Source organism: Gossypium hirsutum, chromosome D08 (genome assembly GCF_007990345.1).
Source record: "Gossypium hirsutum isolate 1008001.06 chromosome D08, Gossypium_hirsutum_v2.1, whole genome shotgun sequence".
In the NCBI taxonomy this organism is placed as follows: domain Eukaryota; kingdom Viridiplantae; phylum Streptophyta; class Magnoliopsida; order Malvales; family Malvaceae; genus Gossypium; species Gossypium hirsutum.
Window position 1 is genome coordinate 43,839,932 of NC_053444.1, and position 22,317 is coordinate 43,862,248.

At 34.4% G+C, this 22,317-nt stretch overlaps 1 protein-coding gene across 1 annotated transcript; it reads right to left on the minus strand.

The window, feature by feature from the left end:
- Positions 1-20,027: 20,027 nt before the first annotated feature.
- Positions 20,028-21,822, minus strand: LOC107906737 (uncharacterized). Its single transcript, XM_016833832.1, has 4 exons — positions 21,486-21,822; positions 21,217-21,273; positions 21,002-21,120; positions 20,028-20,732 (listed from the first exon to the last, which is right to left on the minus strand). Exons 1-4 carry the CDS (start codon positions 21,820-21,822, stop codon positions 20,028-20,030), a joined length of 1,218 nt encoding a protein of 405 aa, XP_016689321.1.
- Between the last annotated feature and the right edge of the window lie 495 nt (positions 21,823-22,317).

Sequence of the window (22,317 nt, forward strand, 5' to 3'; positions counted from 1 at the left end):
TCTAGAAAAAATATGTAGATGGGCAGATGAGTCTAGTTTCAGGGAAAATTCACGGAACTGGATTTCGAGTTCCAGAGCTCAAGATATGATTTTTAAAGCGACTAGTATGCAGATTGGCAGCTTGTCTGGAAAAATTTTAATAAGTGGTTTGAAGTCTGTTAACACCTCGTGTTCGACTCCGGCGACGGTCTCGGGTTCGGGGTGTTACACTTGATTGGAATTATTTTTGCAATACACTATCATTACCCGAAGAGGAGTTAGTTTGAGAGTTCTATGCAAATTTGACTAAGCCAGAAGCTATTGAAGTTCTTGTTCGCAAGAATAAGGTACTCCTAACTTCTAAATCCATTAATGATTTTTTTAACCTACTTGATGTTGAAGAAGATGAATACTTTTCCATGATGACAAACATAAAATGGGATTTTCTTCAAATAGTACTTAATATTGTGACAAATCCGGGAATATTTAAAGTCGTTGGCTAAGAGATGGTTTTCCTTTTTTCGATATAGTTTCATCCTATCTCACACAGTTCCACCATCTCGATGGAGCAAATTATTTTGTTGTATGCAATTATGATGGAAAGTTCCATCAATGTTGGGAAGATTATCCTTGAAGTGATCCATTATTGTACTAGAAAAAAGACCGAAAGTGCTTACTTCCCATCTTTGATAACTTCACTTTGCTTAAGGGCCCAAGTTAAGACAAAAGCAAATTTGAAGGGCCCATATGTTCAAGGTTGTATTACAACACATGATCTTGAAAGGTTAGTGCAGAATGTCCACGAACTAAACCCAATTGAACCAAATGAGCCAACAGAACTAGAAATCGATGAGTCATTGAACAAGTCAGAAACTGAAGCTAACTCAATTACTAAAACAGAAGAGGTAGAATTTGAGGAAGAATCAAATGAGACTGAACCGATAAAAGAACCAAAAACTTCTAAACCAAAAGATGAGCCAAATACCAATGAGCCAGATGAACCAAATATTGGTCTTGAGTTGACTATTCCAATACCCACTTCTTCAAACACTATGAAGAAATTGGAATTGTCAACTATGATGGATATGATGAAGTTTATGCATAATCAACAACAAGCTTATTGAAAATATGCAAAATTTAGAGATGATTCTGTAAGAAATACTTTTAAAAATATCTCTAACCATTTTGCTCCTGGCTTCCCATATTATATCTTCGATTCATGGAAGGAAGATGATAGAGGAAGTGAGGATGAATCATCAAAAGAGGAAGACGAGGAGGATAAGTCAAATAAATAAAAAGAGGGAGTTCTTTTCTTTAGTTTTTATTTCTTTTTAGGTGTTTATTTTTATTTATTAGTTAGTATTTTTCTTCCGCATAATAAAATAGGAAGCATGAATAAAATAAGTTCAATGCCTCTCTATAGAAAAATAAAGTGATATGGTAATGGGAATGAGCATGTCTAGGATTGGGTTGTGAGAAAAAAATGGTACTTAAGCAGTCTTTATGACTCACCTCTCTTTTCTTGCAACCCTACCTGGTGTTCAGTTTTCATTCATTACTTTGTTTTCGTAATGAGGACATTGCTTCTTTTTAAAGGGGTAAGGCGTTTCACATGAATTTTTAATAAGATATTTCGCATGAATTTTGAAGTATGTTTCAATCTTTTTGCTTAAGTATGTTGAAATAAATGAATATTAAGAAATAATTTTTGTTCATGAGTTGTTCAAATGCAAGCATGGTTTTCTATTTTATTTAAGTTATTTGTATGTTATTTTGAGTGATGGAATGGTTGTATGATCTTAGTCTTATATCATATTTGCCATGAAAGTTTGATTTCTTTATAAATAGACATGTATGAAGGTTTAAGTCTTTAGAATTAACTTAGTAACTTTCTTGAGGCGAAATCCTAGGAGGTATAAGATTCTAATATGATATAGACACACTTTCTTTTGATCGTTTGAGCCTTTCAAGCCGACCGTATGAAATTTAACCCTTGAAAATTAATTTTATGCTTAATGGCCTGTTTATTGCAAAATACCAACATTATAAGCCACATTAACATCTTTTTTTAATTTTATCCTATCCTTTCGCACCTATCTTAACCAAAAATTGATCTTGGTGATCAAAGTTTAAGGAGAATTATGAAAAAATATACATGTTCTTCACATATTCAAAAAAAATGAATAAAGAGCAAAGAAAATTTTTCTCAACTTTCTGAAAATAAAGAAACTTGCTCAAATGCTGAAAAATAAGAGGAAATAAAAGAGTGTTCAAAGTTTCAAAAATAAAGGGCAAAGTTTGCTCAAAGTTCAAGAAAAATAAAAGTGGAGCATAAGTTTGAAATAAGTTTGGGGGTATTCCAAAGATCCAATTATATACAGGTTGTGACACAAAAAGATCCAAGACAAGGTTAGGGTTAAGATGTTTTGAACCTAAAAATCACTTCTCCTTATCCCTACCTTTAGCCTAGCCCTATTACAACCTAATAAAAGACCTATTGATTAGATTATTATACCGACTACAATAGTGGCGAGGAAATACTAAGTTCAACATATGAAAACACTAATTAAACCTTGGGATTGCCATGTTTAGTTGATAAAGAAAGCATGTTAATCGGTGAATGTTATGTACGCCTTTGAAAATTCATGCAAACTATGATTCATGTTGACATTATGATGTACTTAGTATTAAGTTAGAAATAATATTTGCATTCGAGCTACTTATCAATAAAGAATATTTTTTTAGCATGATTTTATTGATGCTTGATTATGTGTGAAGATTGATGTTGCTTTATCATTTTACAAAATTGCCTTAGCAATAGTTGTGTCGTGCATAAACAATACTCGGGATGAGTAATGGTTTAAGTTTGGGGGTGTGTAAACTCTAAATTATATAAGGTCCTTCTATATGTTTTTTACCACCTTTTTTACTTAATTATTATGTTTATCTCGAGTATTTATTATTCAAATAACTGAATTTTACTTAATTAGTAATTTTAGACATGAAATTAAAAAGTATGTGAAATTATGCTTAATTACATGATTTTTAGGCATATTTTATATTAATTCATGTCAATTTATTAATGTGTGTATTTTTCACTATATAGGTAGGCTATGGAGACATGATGTAAATAAATAAAAGGTGGTTATGCACAATTTATCCATGTGGATGACAATACCATGCAATTTGGGCATAGGGATTGACTACTTGACCCAGTAAAGAAAGGTGATAGAAAGATGGACATGTCTGCTAAGTTTTGGACTGAAGAATTGTCCAACAAGGGGAATTAAAAGCCCAATTTTGACACTTGATATTGGCTGCCAAAAAAGTGTTTTTGGGATAGTTAAATGAAGGTCCTTAAAGTTGGAAAACAATCAAAATTCAGACCAACAACTTACCTGTTAAAACCGTCCACTACATAGCTATCTTTAGCTTCAAATTCAAATTCAAAATGGAAGACTTGGTCATCCCTTTTCCTTGATAAATGGTTGGCCACATGAGAGAGGGAAGGTAATTTTAAACTATTTCTAGTAAACTCAAACCCTACTTCTCACCTATAACTACCTTGCCATAGTGTGGGAAGGAAGGTAATTTTAAACGATCTTTCATAGTGCACCATACCTAAATCCTGAATGGATGGCATGCTATGTATGCTTGACCCGTACACTTTGATGTAATTAAAATCTTGAGTTGAAATTAAAAAAAGGAACAAAAATCTGGATTTCCTGAATCCTCCTCCCATTACCTTCTTTAAACCACCTAACCTTGATGCTCGAATATCGCAATGTTCCCACCGTAAGGCCCGAAGCTACGCCCGAGGTGGTATCTAATAGGTTCATTCCCTATTTCCCATCCTAACTTCATCAATCCCATGAAGGTTTTTCCCAAAGTCATGCAATGCATAAAAATATCATCATATTTCATGTTTATGCAAACATGACATACCAAAATCTTGGGTTAATCCCAATTCTCTTAGCTTAACCCCATACAAGTAGAATCCTAAAATTGGATCTCAAGTCCATAACTTTATTTATCTATTCCTACATACGTAGAAGGGATAAGAACCTTACTCGCTTGTTGGTTTCCCTACTTTTTCATCTTAATCCTTATGAAACCTGCTTCATGTAGGACCTTCCATAGTTATTCCTTCTTCAAGCTACCGAAGAAGATCAAGAATGGGAGAAAATGAAATAGAATAGGGGAAAACAATCATCCTTGGGAAGTCATGTCCTCATTATTATAGACCTTCCCTCAAAGCTACCATTTGTTGGCGACTTTCAATCCTTCTACTACGCTACTTCGATCTATAGTCTTTTCTTCAAGCCTCTATCTTTGGCGGAGATTTGAAGATAAACACCACTTGACTTAATGTTTGCTTTCTTCCTTATGGAGTCTTTTGAATTTCTAGGGCTTACTTATACTCTAACGTTACATGTCTGATGGGTCAATCCTTTCACATCACAGGGCAGCAAAGCATGCTCGTGACTCATCTTAGACTACTAACTCAGGGGAGTATAAGAGCAACTACTCGGACCCCATTATCCTACTTCAATAGTAACAAAGACTTTCTGCCTTACTCAAAGAAGGTTGTTACTGAACAGTCCTTTGACTGGTTCTTCTCTATTGGGAGGTTACATTTTATTAGGTCACAGTTGGCAACTATTTTCATCTTGGGATTGCCAAAAGACACTTCATTTTCCTGATTATAACAATTTTCCTATCATTATTGATGGGTTTGAACTGTTTCTCATCACTTATTAACTTTCCATAATTTCCCACGTTCCCCTTTCGATTATAGATAACCTAAAATGTTAAAGGAAAGTACATAAACCTACAAACCCTTTGCTTAATCAATCTTCCATCTCTCTTTCGTTTTCTCCTATTTCCTCCTTAACAGAGTGCAATTTTCCTTGCTATTTCAATACTAAAATTTTCTAGAACTAGTTTCCCCAACTTTTGTTTTTCCTAGTCCAACAACCTAATACTATATGGGGGTTTGTCTATTACCCCAGGAAATCTATTTTCCCTACCTTACTTATGGTCTCAGCGTGAATCGAGAAAAGTGTCAACCACACACTTTTACTAGCTACCTCGTCCTGTTTTGGATTAGAAGTTCTATCATAGGGGATAATATATTGGTTTTACTTTCAATCAACCTCAAATGTGACAAGAGTCATTTTCAAGAACTAGAGAGGTTCCTCCCCTTCACCTAGTTCAATGCGGCTCCCATGGTAACATGGTGGGGAAATCATGCCAGTACTGCTCACCCCCCGCCTCACCTTTCTCCTCTATTCCCCGACCAAACCTAACACAAGGCCCTTCCTTATCAGGCTACAACGTTACGACCAAGTATATCCATCGCTACGCCACTATTTCAATATGACTCCTACGCTCTTCCCGTACAATTGCTAATGTCATACTTGGGTTCTACATCCCTAAGAATCAGCGGGGGCATTCCTATTTCTTCCTAATGATCATCAAATAAACAAGATAACGTCGACATGACTGTATACTTGGCGACTAATAATGTTACACTACTTTTGTATTTTCTTTCTCTAACGTTTGTATTTTTAATCTATGTACTTACTTATCCCTTCCACATTCATCTTATTGTATTTCCTAATTTATAGATTCCTTGTATGTTTTCAACATGCATTTATTAGAATTTGTACCACCAAATACACTTATTTATACTTTAGACGAAACTTTTAGTATACAACTAATGGTACTTACCTTTTCAATTCGCCAATCTAGGCGCATGCATCTACGAACTGTATGTATACTCTTAAGAATATTGAGGACTCAAGGGACTTAGCTAGTTCAATCATCATGCACATAATGGTGCTTCTTTCAACTCGTCTAGGTCAGAGGATTGACCAAATCTATGCTCTGATACCACTTAAATTGTAACACCCCAAGCTTGACTTGTCTAACTTGTTCATCAGATTCGGGTATAGAGCGTCATAATGGATCGATTTCACCTATTCTTAATTTCTTATTTGCCTAAACTATTATAAAGCAGACCAAAGCTAATAAATCTTACAACAAATGCCTTAAGCCAATGAATGTTTAAATCCTCACAATTTTTGTTTCTAATAAGTTTATTTGTTTATAAAATAACTCTTAGAATTTAACTAAGAAGGACTATCTGCCCTATAATATAAATTTTAAGGATGATGTCTAGCTTCGTTATTATTGACCCCAAAACAAAGCCTTCAATGGTACCCCCTTCCTATATGCATGAATTAAACTACCTGTGGAACTCGATCTCATCACTCCATCTAGCTTGGTCCCTTTTCTGAGTCATCGATCAAACTCGCAAGTCCTGCGAACATCAGACAAAATCTTGTAAGTTCAAAGGATCTTAGTGAGTTCCTTTACAGCACCATAAATAAACCCTATCACACAATGGTAATAAATGTAAAATAAACTACACAAAATAATTCCCTGCTCGCTCAAGGCAAGTGTTCTTTATCAGGGTGGTGGACTCCACCCAATCCTCCGTGCTACTCGGCTTACTATGAGTCCTATCCTTACGTTCCATATTTTCTTCATTTCATACACTGCACATACAAGGTGTTTGGTGACCTCTAGATTACTTAACTGTAAGCTTGTTTTCCCATATTGTACCTCCATATTAGCTTTCTCGTTTGCCCGTCCTAGGTTATTGGGACCTACCTTCCTTGGCAGATTTCCATGGTCGAACCAATTCTAGGCGAACTCCATCTTCATATACACTAGTCTCGAAGGACTTATTGACATTATCATATTGTGCTGACCATCAGTAGGCCTCGCCCATCTAGTGAATCCATAAGTTATCGTTCATGCAACTATGAAAGTCTGCTATCTTACTTGCTCGTTTCCTACCTAACAAGTTATCTTTGTGGCGGTATACCCAAAATAGACTTCCCCCATGAGGAATATAGACATTCTGACCCCTAGATAGAATCCTCATCCTTGGGGATCACTTCTCCATCCTCCCAAAGAGTTCACCTCTTCCATGGAACTTTATAGAGCAGTTCGTGGTAGCTCTTGGTTGTGGATCCTTTCTTGCGATCCTATGGTAACTTTCTCTCTTACATCATCGTAATTAGACGAGTTATGTACTGTCTAACTTCTTCAAATTCTTATTGGGTCCTTACCCATGCATTGCTGGCATTCACATCTACCTTTACTGATTGCATTACTTTTAGCGGATTCCTCATGACTCGCTTGCTATACTTATGGTTTCACTTAACTCTTCTTCCACCTACGTGATTTCTCATCCTTGGCGTACTGATAGTATACGCCATGCTTGTGGTTCTGGCGGACTCTATGGGTTGTCGTAGTTGAGTTATGGTCTTATACCCTTCTCACCTCATTTCTCACATCCCAAAAAAATCATCCCGTGTTTATTATCTCGACAAACTTACATCGTGTTTACTATCTTGACGAACTTACCAGTATCTACTGTCCCGATGGAATTACACGTATTTACTGTCCTGACAGACTATCTCTGTTCTGTGTTTACTATGCCAGCATACTATATTTGTGGATTCCATTGAGTCTTTCATCCATGGTCTTACACTGATTCACCATCCTAGCGTACTATCTTATGATGCCATGGAGTCTTTCATCCATGGTTTTACTCATCATACCTGGCTTCTGTAGCATCTTTCATCTATGGTCTTACACTATATACCTTATACCGTGTAACATGCTCTTATCGCATCTTTCATCCATGTTCATACGCTACGTACCACATACTACACTGTCATAACTTCTTTCATCTATGGTCTTACTGTAATGGCCCAAATTTAAGGTTATCGAAATAGTGGTTTCGTAACCACAAATCTGATTTAAATAGAAAATTATTATTAATTTTTAAGATTTTTCGAGTGATTAGATATAAGTATTAGAGTATTGATAAGAAATTTTATTGATTGCATGCCTAAATTGCCTATTAGAACTTAATTGCAAAAGTGGGTAAATATAAATTTTAGATGATAAAGGATTTATTTGAAGTGCATAATCAAAGTAGAGGTCCTTAAATAGTAATTAGACCATAAAATTTCCATGGAAAAAAATAGATATGCATAGATAAAAATAACTAAAGTTTTAATAAAGGGTATTTTAGTAAATAAATAATAAAAAGAATAAAAGGGAAAAAGCTGGCAAAAATATCATCTCCTCCATAGCTTGCTGCCGAATTTGGATAGACACCATAGCTAGGGTTTTCACACTTTTTCAAGCTCATAGTAAGTGATTCTAAGCCCCGTTTTTAATGCTTTTTACGTTTTTGAAATCCTAGTAGCTTAATTTAGCTTATTCTAGTGATAATTTAACCTAGGGTTTATATTTGGAAAAATACCCATGGGTGAAAAGTGTTTATTTTGATGTTTTATGATATAATATGAAGCTATAAATTATGTTAAACAATTTTTGCTAGCTGATTTTAAGCGAAAACAAGTAAGTTGACATAATCAGTAAAAATCCCTAATGTGCATAAGTAAGTGGTAGAGTGAGAATTTGATGTTGTCATAGAATAGAAAAATGTTCAGCATGTTATATAACATAAGAATATGAGATGAAGTTTAATTTCCGAACTTTGGGGCAAAAGCGTAATTATGTAAAAGTTTAGGGGCAAAATTGTAATTTTGCCAAAGTTAGAGTCGAGGGCTGTTTTAATGAATGTGAGTATTAAATAAGTTAAATTTGTTATTATAGATCAAGAAGAATGGAATTCGAGGTTAGATCGACGAAAGAATAAAGTTGAAGACTAAATTGATAAGTTTGGCTATATTTGCTACTGAGGTAAGTTTACGGTAAATAAATGCAATATTTCAATAATTATTATTAATGCTATTATTTTCCAGTAATTATATATTTATTTCATGAATTTATTTGATATTGACTCAAGTATGAGACGATACAGAATTGATATTAAAAAGTCCCGTTGAAGCATAAGGAAGGTATTGGATACAAATGTCATGACATTTGGGTAAAGAGATCCCATGTAAGACCATGTCTGGGACATGGCATTGGCATCCTTGAAATCACGAAAGGTCCCATGTAAGACCATGTCTGGGACATGGCGTTGGCACCGAGACGAGAGGTCCAATGTAAGACCATGTCTAGGACATGACGTTGGCACCGAGATGAGAGGTCCCCCGTAAGACCATGTCTGGGACATAGCATGGGCACCGATATGCACCGAGACGAGAGGTCCCATGTAAGACCATGTCTAGGACATGGCGTTGGCACCGAGATGAGAGGTCCCCCGTAAGACCATGTCTGGGACATAGCATGGGCACCGATATGAGAACTCCCATGTAAGACCATATCTGGGATATGGCATTAGCAGTACATGAAACATCCCATCTAAGACCATGTCTAGGACATGGCTTTGGCATGCTATTATCAGAAAGAGACCCAAGTATCCTTATTAGTCCAATGTGGTTCAACGGGCTAGTAAATAACTTATGTCCATGAAGGTTCAGTTAAAAGTATAAATGGCAAGTTTAAGTGAGTTATAAAAGTTAAGAGTATATTACGTTACCCATTGAGAATTAACATATTGGCAAGAGAAAAGTAAGTCATAATTATGAGTTATCTAAGTAAACAAGTAAGTGAATGAGTAAGAGATCAAGTAAAGAGGAAATTAAAGATTATGTTACTTGGTTATTATTATTTGTGTTTAATGTTGCTATTTATTTACTTGTAAACTTACTAAGCATTATGCTTACTTTTTTATTTTCTTTTTATATAGCATTATTAATCAAATTCGAGGATCCTAAAGACGTCGGAGATCGTCCACACTATCAATCACAACGACTCGGTATTTTATGATGAACTATGTTTTAACTATGGCATGTATAGGGACTTACTTATTTTGAATGTTGTATCATGATTTTGCTAAAGAATTTTGTGTAAATATCTAATGATGAATGGTTGTCAAAATGGCTAAGTAAGAAGGTGTTTTTTGTTATACATGTCTATGTGATAAATTATGCATAGAAATCATGAAAGAGTAATAATTTGCAAAGAAATAGATTTCAAATAGCAGCAGTGATGTGATTTTGAAAAATCACTTAGGATAGTATAAAATGAATTATAGGGTGTATGATATATATAATGAAATCTTGTTGAGTCTATTTTCATGGAAAAATAATGGTTTAGAAAAATGAATTTTATATTTTGAGATATGTGAATTTTGGTGAGATAGGGTCAGAACTGTTTTTGGAGTCCCCTGTTCTGAGTTTAGAAAATCACTAAATATTGTACAAAAATAGTTATCAGTTGTAATTTATATGTATAGATTCCTTATTGAGTCTATTTTCTGTAGAAACAAGTTATAACACCATATGAAAATTCTACTATTATAAAACATATTTTTAGTAGTAAGAGGTCAGGACAGTCGAGTGGTCAAACAGGAGAGACTTTAACTAATAAACTGTACTAATTGACTGAACCAAAAATTATGAAAAATTTATGGTAAGAATATATATGAGTCTAGTTTCAGGGAAAATTTACGGATTTAAATTTTGAGTTTTTTAGCTCAAGTTACAAATTATTTAGTGATTGCTGGGCGAGTGGACAACTTTATCATAAATAGTGAGATAAGTTTTAAAAGTAAATTTTTATGCCCCGAATTAATAAGTTAAGTAAAGTAATGCCTCGAGCTCGACTCCGACAACGGTCTCGGGTATGGGGTGTTACACTTACGCTATATACTATCATCATGGTGTCATCTCGAAAGACCAACCGATACTAGCGTTGCTGTAAATACCATTCCATGATTTTCATTTCCTGAATCCTCCTCTCATTACCTCGTTTAAACCATCTAACCTCGACGCTCGAACATCGTAGTGTTCCCTCCGCAAGACCTAGAGCTTCACCCAAGGCGGTATCTAATAGGTTCATTCCCCATTTCCCATCCTAACTTTTCTATCTCATGAAGGTTTTTCCCATAATTATGCAATGCATGCACATATCATCATATTTCATGTTTATGCAAACATGACATACTCAAACAACATAGACTATAACAACAACCTTGTAGTTTGGAACTCACCTGAAGCTTTATCGTTTCCTTAGCTGAGCTTCCTCGAATGCCAGAGCTTCCATTCTCCTAGAAGCTAAGCATTACAACCAAAATCATGGGCTAAACCCAATACTCTTAGCTTAACCTCATACATACAAAACCCTTAAAATGGTTGTCAAGTCCATAACGTCATTTACATATTCGTACGTACATAGAAGGCTTAAGAACCTTACCCACTTGTTGGTTCCCCTACTTTTCCATCTTAATCCTTATGAGGTCTAGTTTATCCAAGACCTTCCACAGTTATCCTCCTTCAAGCTACCGAAAAAGATAAAGAACAGGAGAAAATAAAACAGAATGGGAAGAAAATCATCCCTGGGAAACCATGTCCCTGCTATTTGTAGCACTTCCCACTCTATTACCAACCTTAGGAAAACCATCCATCGCTAATTCTTATGTCTCACACTAATAAACCAGTGATTTTTATTCTAACCAAACTAGATTTTAATCCCAACCATGTCCAATTTAATTTCCAGCTTCCTGTTTCTTTCAATAGAGGACGTCAACTATCGGTCTATTTCAATTTAGTCTTCAAATTGTGGGTTATTAGAAATATAGTTGTTACAATTTAGGTACTTTTTTATTGCCCAAATATACGCCGATGATATAATCTTTGGCTTTAAATTTGTTAGTTCTAGGGAAATATTTGTGAAGATGATACAAAACGAGTTTCAAATGAGTATGGTAGGAGAATTATCCTACTTCCTTAACTTCTAGATCAAGTAACATGAAAATGGTATATTTTTTTCACAATGAAAGTATGCTAAGAAATTGATTAAAAATTTTGGAATGGAAGGAGCCAAGCCTCCAAGGACCCGACTGTCAATAAGTAAGAAGATCAACATAGATGTAAGAGGAGTGCCTATTGCTCTTAGCAATTATGGAAGTATGATTGGATGCTTGCTACATCTAGCTGCAAGTAGGCCTATTTTGAGCTTTAGTGTGGGTGCTTTTGCTTGATCTCAATCCAATTCTAAGGAGTCCCATGTCAAAGTTGTGAAACGCCTCGTTAGGTATGCCCTTGGTACACTTGATTTTGGTATATGGATGTCTAAAGATAGTACTATGAACTTAGTTGGGTATAGTAGTACAGGTTGGGCAAGTAATGTAAACAATTGAAAGATTACTGAAAGGGTTGTTTTTGTTTGAATCTTGTATCTTGGTTTAATTAGAAAAAAAATTCAATTTTTATCTCAATTGTTAAGGCAGAGTATATTGCTACAAGAAGTTGTTTTGTTTAGCTTTTGTGGTTGAAACAGATGATGGCTGACTTTGGAATGGAATTACCAATGGGTATTGCATACTGTGACAATTTAACTGCAACCAAATTATTGAAGAATCCCATGATGCACTCAAAGACTAACCACATGAACATTAAGCACCACTTGATTCATGAACTTGAGGAGAGTGGAACAATCAAATTGCACTATGTGAAGACTAAAAATCAATTTGTTGATAAGTTTAAAAAAGCCCTGGATGCAGCAAGGTTCGAAGCACTAAGGAACTCAGTTGATGTTTTTCGCGTTTAACACTAGGCATTCATTTTGTAAGGTATTCGGATGCAAAATTTTATATCATTTTGCTGGTTTGAATATAATATTATAGTCGATTTATCCTCCCATGCTACTGTTATTTTTGGAAGGAAATTATGTTAGTGAAGATTATTTTTCATTTTTCTTGGAGGGAAATTAAATAGAGGTTGTGGTACAAGGATATTGTAATCTATAAATACTTTGATTGAGTTACAACTTATCACAATCACTTATCCCCAATTTTTTATAACCTAGCACCTTAAGATTCTTGAGTTTTCAATCACTTTTCCTCTTAATTTCTTCTTGTTTCTTGAAGTTCTTGTTCTACTCAATGGCACGAGTTAATATTACTTCATATGAAGAGTATGAAAAGGCTTAACAAGCCTAGCAGACTGGTGAATTGTCTCAACAACCAGAGACCACTAAAGAGACTTTAGTGCCATAACTAGTTGGCACTGCTACTGGCATTGGTAAGGTGTAATCAAGCGACAAGAAGCCTCAATCATCTGATTTTGCACATAGTGAAAATTAATCTGAGATTGTTGATGAAGCCATCCATAAATATGTCCTTATTGAAAATGAGAATGGGTCACCCTACTAGATGTCTTCTTGTTCATTGATAAGTCGGTTATAGTGATCGAGGACATCTCAACCACCAATTCTTCCCTAATCATAAATTAACCACATGAATTGCTTGGTGATTAACCCTTACCAAATGAATAACCCTGAAAGTCACTTCCACGATTTAATCTGTTGATAGCTTTACCAACTAGAAGAACTCAACTCTAATTATTGATCTCAATCACGTGGATCTTTTAAATTATATCACTTAATCCTATGACGTCACCTAATTGCACTCCCAATTGAACCACACAAACTTGTTCTCGATAAAGTAATTCGATGCAAAATTAACTATATCAACTGTGTATTATTCCCAACATTGGGATATTTCTTGAAATGACACTAAAAATAATACTATGAGATGATCATATCTATCTCTTAAGATAGAGAAAAAAGTGAATACCCAAATGAAAAGGGTTAAGTACGATTTCAAATCTTACAATTCCAATACAAAGATTTGGTCGACCTTTTGCTATAAAACAATTTAGTTGCTCATAATAGAAAAATAAAGCAAAGGAATATAGAACTTAATAAAGCTAAAAGGGAAAATAAAAGAAAGAAAGTAACAGGAGTAGAGAGTGATGCAAGCAAGAATTGAAAGAAAGAACAAATTGGATTTCTTTCCAAAACCAAAAACAAAACATGGACGTCCCCCACTCTCATTGGTTTTAGTTTTTAAACTAAATTTTAATTCCTAGTATTTTACTCCTACATATTTCCTAAATATAAAATTAATATTTATCTAAATAAATTATAAGAGATAAAACTTAATCCTAATTAACCTCCTAATAAACATCCTTTCAAATAATGTTTAAATAAAAATAAAATAATCCAACACCTATAGATTGCATTAAGTTAATCATTGAGGATGCCGTAAAAAAGGTAACCTTGATATTGCCCCCATTGATGATGCTAGTGATGTTCATGAGGAAGAAACAAGCGCTTCATATTTAGTTAGTGATTTTATCATTAATATTTCTGAACCTATAACTAATCTTTCTGTTGCTAAAAACCTTATTGTTGAACCTGTTGAGATTCTTAAAGTTGGAGAAGATAAAGTTGTGGTTATAGGAGTGACAATTGGTCCTGGCACTACTATTGATTCTGTATGGCGGAGAAAAAACTTGATCAACGGTTACCAAAGAGATTAAGCAGAGTCACAAAACATAAAAAGGAAAGGAAATTGCAGACAAATAGAAAGATCTTTTGTTCCCTTTTTGCCCCTAAGAAAAGATGTTCGTGACTAGTTTCAAACCTATCATTAGAAAAAGAGTCTGATGATGAATTTCCCTTGAATAAGCATTACCTTGGAAGGATGGCTCGTACCAAGAGACCCAACATTCCTTTGTCCCTAGTAGCTAAGAAGCCCTCTACAAAGAAACCTACTAAACTGATTGATCCTTACTAAAAGAAGAAGACGCATTATTGAAGAAGAAGTATCAGACTTTTCTTGTAATACCCCATATCCAACTCGATCGTTTGGTTTGAGTTACAGGTTGCTACATTCATTTCCAGAGCAACTATGATCAATAAAAAATTTATTTCCAACATTAAATATTAAAATATAATTAAAAACAGGTGTATAAAATTATATGAATTCATTTTCGGGTCTTATACGAGCTTACGAAGCTCTATTGCTAACCCGAGATTCAATTAGGACCAATTTGTAATGTTTTTAAACTTTAGAGTTGACATTGAACTTCAGGGCTTCCTCATCACAATGACCATTGCTCAAAATCATGTCGTGACATATGGATTTTATCTCGTCGCGGTAAAAAATGTTCGACGTCAAGACATGGCATACTGTTTCTAAATGGTTAAGTTTTGGCACCTATTTGCAATCACCTAAAACATCTGAAATTCATTTGCATTTATAATTTCAACCAAGTGTACATATCCAATGAGTTCCATTATAGCTAAAGTACCATTTATAATTATATATTTACATCTATTTCAACAAATTCATTAAAGTACACAATTCATTTCATCATGCTATTCATTGAACTAATTGGCATATATATATGTGTGTGTGTGTGTGTGTGTGTGTGTGTGTATAATCAGTACTATAAAGAATATTAGCAAACCAGAAGGTATGCCTAACCAAATGTTGTCACGTTCTCAAATTCATATATATATATATAAACATATGGCCAATTCAAAAATACTAATTCCAACTCCAAAGTTTACATGATCATTTATTATATTAAAAACTAACTCAATCCAAGTATATACCATATAACGAACAAAAAAGAGACTATACAAACATTGTTGAGTCAAGGATCACTTTCGAGATGCTGGAATCACTTCTTGAGGCCTTAAGACATACCTAAAGTTGCCCACGGGAAAAACAAACCATACGCTGAGTGATAATCCTTAGTGGTATTTCCATGATTCAAGCTAATGCAAACAGGTTTAAAACTATAACATACAGTTAAACCAAATACTTTCATTACCATATCAACTTGCATAAGATCATCTTTACATGTCAATACATTAATATGTACTTAAAACAAATAATTTCTCATTCATTTCAGAATAACTTAACCAATTTATATTATCATGTATAGTTACTCATACTTATTCATTTCCATTACTACATATAAACACATAAGTCCCATTCATATCAACATCTCAACCATTTTCAAGTCTATTGACTCGTTTTTTGCTAAATCGGTCCCCAAGGCTCATTTTCAATTCTATTTGCACGGTCTTTCACATGTTGTTGTATACTATATTTCAATTACATTTCATCTCATATATCATTTAGTCAATTTGTGTATTTATAACCCTACTAAAAAGACACAAACTTTGAATAGATACGTGGATCCGCCACCTCGAGTTACTTGACAACAATAATTTTCACAATATGATTACCCTGTCACCCTAGGTTTCCCGACAATGATGACTCTATATGTACAATCTACAATCCTAGGTTGCCCAACAATGATGGTTTTCAATCAATATCTTGACCCTATGACATGCCAACTATATCTAACTCGATCCGAACAACTAATAGGGTAACCAAATTTCCAATTCATTATATAGTTCAATTTACATTCCAATATTCTCAATTTATCAACATTTCACAATTTCATAACATTTATAGCATGCTTCAACCCAATTTCATACCAATTATCACATATCAAGTAATTCATGCAACTTTCTATTCTATTCAATTTTGTCCATATCTCGAAATCCAATCTCAATCATAGAAATTTAATTGAAATAGCTATTTCCAGCTCACCTAAAATTTCATATAATGCAAAATGTTATGAATATGCAATAAATAAATCAGTCCCAAATCTTAAAAATACAAACCAAATCCCGAGTCACTCGTCAACAACATTCGTTTTTCCTTTCCCTCTCAAAGATTCCACGTTGACGTTAGCTAAATATAATCACAAAACATATAACACCATCAATTTCATTCAAATTACAATCAATTACAATATCAAGCATATTATACAATTTATTTAATTTAGTCCTTAAACTTGGGACAAACATAACTTTCTATCTAGAACTTCGGATTAGAATCTGATTTCACATATATTCATTACGAACCTCCTATTTCCCAATCTTCTTGAAATTTTAAACAACTTTGTATTTTATTCAATTTGGTCCCTAATGTACAAAATTATCAATTAAGCAGTATAATTTAGTCCTTTTCACAACATAAGCTTAATTTATATCAAATTCACACCAATTTCATCCATGTCTCAATAATGGAATCTTTCATTGGTTGAACTAAGCTAAATCAAGCTCCCATGATTCAATTTCCATAAAAATCAAAGAAAAATGGAAAAAGACTTACTTGAATTAAAGTTTGAATACCTTAAAACCTAAATATGGGGTCCTCCTCTTTTGGTTTCTTTGTTTGGCGAGTTGGAGAAGATGATATTTCATCTATTCTTCCACTAATTTCATATATATATACCTAGACTAAAGGTTAATTAACTTAATCAAAATATATCATTATTGTCCACTATCTCTCATTTATAAAGGGTTTAATTACCATTTTAGATCTTTGGCTAATTGCAATTTAAGTCCCCAAGCCATTTCCTAATTAAAAATCTATAGCAATTGGAATTTTACAATTTAGTCTTTGTTCCTTAATTAATCACAATTTCGGCTAAATTGTCTAACCAAACTTTAATTCATCAATATATCAACTCTGTGAATATCCCTATTTAATATTTAGGGACTTAGTTTACAAAAATAAGGTCTTGTTCTAGCACCTTTTGAAACTGGGTCATTACATTTCTCTCCATCACTTGCACAAATAGGTCTTTGCTCTTTTTAAAGAAAAAATTCATAAAATAGTAGAATATTGATGAGAGAAGTTTTTGGGATAGAGGCATTGACATTATCCTAGAGAATAATGATCTACTTCAATTTGTTGCTTCTGTGTAACCTTATGTTATGTTCTTTTTTATGAATTTTATGCCAACCAGCTTAAGACTGTTAATGATCTATCTAGCAAATTTTACCACAAAGCATATGTTTGAGGAAAATGCTACAAGTTTGGCCCTCAGAAAATCAAAGAGCTCTTGCTTCACCCTTTCTCTACTAATGTTGATATTGAGGAATCCTATGACACCATGGCCAAGACTACAACCAATAGAGTTCACCTCAGTTGGCCTTAGACAACTAAACTTCTCACTTTGAACCTAGAACCTACATATGCTAGCCTGTTAGCCATTGCCACTAGAAACTAAATTTCTAATAGTCAAGAAAATGCAATCATTAATAAAATGATCACCATCATAAGGAAAAGTTGTGATTTATTTAGTTTAATATGGGAGAACTCATCTTTTAAGAAATTATAAAACATACATGAGCACCCCAGTAGTGCTTCAAGCGTTGTCCAGTAACTTTAAAAGTAACACTCATTTTCATGTTTTTTGTATCAACAACTCAGTTTGAGAATAGTTGAACTACTTCAAAAAGACCTTACCAGTAAGGTTTCATATTACTAGGTAACAATTTAAGTCTAGAATTAAACAGTAATACCTGCTGTCCTGGTTCAATTTGCATTGGCATAATTCGGTTATCATGTCATTGCTTGGTCTTTTCCTTGTATAGTCTAGCATTTTCATATGCTTGTAGCTGAAACTCTTCCATTTCATTCAACTCTAACAACATTTTATTTCTAGCAATAACTTAGTCCATGTTAAGCTTCTTGATAGCCCAAAATGCTTTGTGACATGGTTTCCCATAAGAAAGTTTAAAAGGCGACATCCCTAATGGCATTTTGAACACAATATGATAGGCCCACAAATGCTTCATCCAGTCTGGTGGATCAATTCTTACAAGATGGGTTCACCATTTTTTCCAAAATCTGTTTAATTTCTCTATTAGAAATCTCAGCTTGTCCATTCATCTGGGGATGATATGCCATAGCAATCTTATGATTCACTCCATATCTGCGCAAGGCATTGGCCACAACTTTACAAACAAAATGGGATCCTTCATTGTTGATAATGGCTCCAGGTGTACTAAATCTTATAAAAAGGTTCTTGTGTAGGAACTTTAGTACTGACTTAGTGTCATTAGTAGCTAAGGCTACCACTTCTACCCATTTAGAAACGTAATCTACTGTCAAATGTATGTACGATTTGCCTACAGATGGTGGAAATGGACCCACAAAGTTTATTCCCTATACATCAAATAACTTAACCTCCAATATACTTTACAGCGACATTTCATATCTCCTAGATAGATTCCCCATTCTTTGACAACGATCACACATTTGACAGGATTCATGAGCATCCTTGGACAATTTTAGCCAATAGAATCCCGACTGAAGTGCTTTAGCGGTCAAAATGTCCTCCATAAGGAGTTGAATGACAATGCTACAAAATATTATGTATTTTTTTCATTAGGAACACACTTCCAAATGATTTGATCGATACATTATTTAAATAAGAAAGGCTCACCCCAATAATAGTGCTTAGCATCATGAAGAAATTTTTGCCTTCTGTGGGTGTTTAAATCAGGCGACATCACACCACTTACTAAGAAATTCACTATATCGACATACCAAGGTAATGCCTTGGCAAATAACAACTTTTCGTCTAGAAAATGTTCTTTAATAAAGTTATCATAGCCATCTACATTACCCAATTCTAACCTTGACAAATGATCAGCCACTTGGTTTTCAGTCCTCTTTGATCATGAATTTCCAGGTCCAACTCTTATAGTAACAATACCCACCAAATCAATCTCAGTTTGGCATCTTTCTTATGCACCAAGTACTTAATAGTCGAGTGATCTAGGTAAATTGTGAACTTGGTACCCACTAGATAAGGATGAAATTTTTCGAACATGCACACCACAGCTAACAACTCTTTTTTCGTTGTGGTATAATTAAGTTGTGCATTCGTCACAGTTTTGCTAGCATAATATATTGCATAAAGTATTATGTCTCTCCTCTACCTCAACACTGCTCCCACGACATAATCGCTGGCATCACACGTGAGGTCGAACAGCAAGGTCCATTCTGGAGCTACTACAATTGGTGTTGCTACTAGTCTTTTCTTTAATTCCTCAAAAGCACCCAAGCAATGTTCATCAAAATCGAAGGATCTATTTTGCTCCAGCAGTGTGTACAAGGGCTTAGATATCCTTGAGAAATCCTTAATGAATCTTCTATAAAATCCTCCATGACCTAGAAAACTTCTAAAACCCTTGACACTGGTGAGAGGTGGTAATTTTTCTATTACTTCAATTTTTGCTCAGTCTACTTCAATTCCTCGCTGTGATATCTTATGCCCTAAGACAACTCCTTCATGAACCATGAAGTGGCATTTTTCCTAGTTCAAGACAAAGCTTGTTTCCTCACAGTGGCACAAAACTAATTCCAAATTTTTCAAACAATCTTCAAAATCGTTGCCAAATACAGAGAAATCTTCCATGAAAACTTCAAGGAATTTCTCCACCATATCCAAGAATATGGCCATCATACAATGCTGAAAAGTTGTTGGGGCATTACATAATCTGAATGGCATCCATCTAAATGCAAAAGTATCATATGGACACGTGAAAGTTGTCTTCTCTTGGTCATTGGGAGCTATGGCAATCTGATTATACCCTGAATACCCGTTTAGAAAATAGTAGAAAGCTTTCCTTGCTAACCTATCCAACACCTGATCAATAAATGGCAAGAGGAAATGCTCCTTCCTAGTTCCCTTGTTAAGCTTCCAATACTCCATGTACATTCTCCATCCTGTGATCATGCGAGTTTGTATGAGCTCATTATTTCCATTGCTAACCACTAGCACACCTACTTTCTTGGGCACACATTGTATAGGGCTTACCCACGAACTGTCTGAGATTGGGTAAATAATGTATGCGTCAAGCCACTTGATAATCTCTTTCTTGACAACTTCTTTCATTATCGGATTCAATTTTCTCTGTTGGTCAATAGAATTGCTATGACAATCCTCTAGCAAGATTTTATGCATGCAAAATGCAGGGCTGATTGCCTTTATATCAGCAAGGTTCCATCCTAGCTCCTTCTTAAATTATCGCAGGACTTCCAGCAACTTGACTTCTTATTTGGATGTAAATTTTGTAGAAATCACAACCGACAAGGTACTGTTATCTCCCAAGTATTCATATTTTAAATTTTGTGACAAATGTTTCAACTCCAATGTAGGAGGTTCCTCTATAAAATGTTTTGGAGGCTTGAATGAATGTCTCGATAAATCCAAATAGTATTTTTTTTCCATAGTCTCTCCAATGTCTGTTTGGCTTCCATGAATTTTCCGAGTTTTTCAAAATGCACTTCACCAATCCTTTCTAATGAGTCTTTGTTATTATCAGAATTGTTGTGGCAAATTCTGTTGAATTCTTCCTCCACTGTTCTTTCTATCAAACCAATGGTGTGGCATTCTTCATTTTCGCCTACACATTTCAAAGCATCAAAAGCATTAAAAGTAACCTGTTGATCATTTACCCTCATCGTCAATTCATCTTTCTATACGTCAATTAAAGTTCTACCTATAGCAAAAAAAGGTCTTCCAAGGATAATTGGCATATTTTGACCAGCTTCAAATTCTAAAATAAGAAAATCAGTTAGAAAGATAAATTTATCCACTCTTACCAGTACATCCTCAATTTTACCTTCCAAATATGCATAGGATCAATCAACTAATTGCAAAGTCACCATAGTAGGTCTTACTTTCCCAATTCCTAGCTTTATGAAAATAGACTTAGGCATTAGGAAAGATAAATTTATCCACTCGCTCCTAAATCACATAATGCCTTACCAAGATAATGATTTCCAATTGAGCACAGGATAGTGAAACTCCCTGGATCCTTCATCTTCGAAGGTAGTTTATTCATCAACATTGTTGTACACCCTTCAGTGAGAGCAACAATCTCAAACTCTCCCAATCTACGCTTCTTTGACAATATGTCTTTCATAAATTTTACATAACTGCGCATTTGCTCCAAAGCTTCTACTAATGGTATGTTTATATGGAGTTGCTTCAAAACATCTAAAAACCTTTTTAAACTGAATATCATGTTTAGCCTTCTGGAATCACTAAGGAAAGGGTAGAGGTGGTCGTCCTTCATGTTGTTGATATTGTTTTGCTGTGGCATTTCTGTTGGCAATATGATCAAATTTTGTCAAAACATTTTTTTCGTACCTTTTTTAAATGCTTTCTGTTGTTCAGTAGGTTTTGAGATATTTTTTTGATTGCAGCTAAACTTATCTTCTTCTACCATGGCATCTTGAACAACTTCATCAAATGAGTCCCACTTCTAAGAGTACTGCCCTTGCACTGCTCCTTCCCTTGGGTTCTTGAATTTTCAGTATCACTTGGCAATGCTCTTTGTGGCATTGAATTTAGAGCATTCTCTATTAACCCTACTTGATTTCCAAGAGCTCGGAGAGATGCAACCTGGTTTTGAATCACAGCATTATTTTTTTGTCATATACTCCTTCAACAAAGCTTCTAAAAGATGATACCTGACCTTGTTGAGCATTTTGCCTTGGCATAGGATGATTATAACCAGGCGGTGCATTGTAGATATTCTGTCTTGCAACATTATGTGAACTCCCCGTACCTTGGTTATTCCAACTAAAATTTGGAT

Coding starts and splice junctions, on each gene's coding strand:
- LOC107906737 (XM_016833832.1), bottom strand. CDS start 21,822: ATGCCACAGCAAAACAATATCAACAACATGAAGGACGACCACCTCTAC. Junction 21,121..21,216: donor AAGACCTTTTTTTGCTATAG/GTAGAACTTTAA, acceptor TGAAATGTGTAG/GCGAAAATGAAGAATGCCAC. Junction 20,733..21,001: donor CATTAGAAAGGATTGGTGAA/GTGCATTTTGAA, acceptor CGATAATTTAAG/AAGGAGCTAGGATGGAACCT.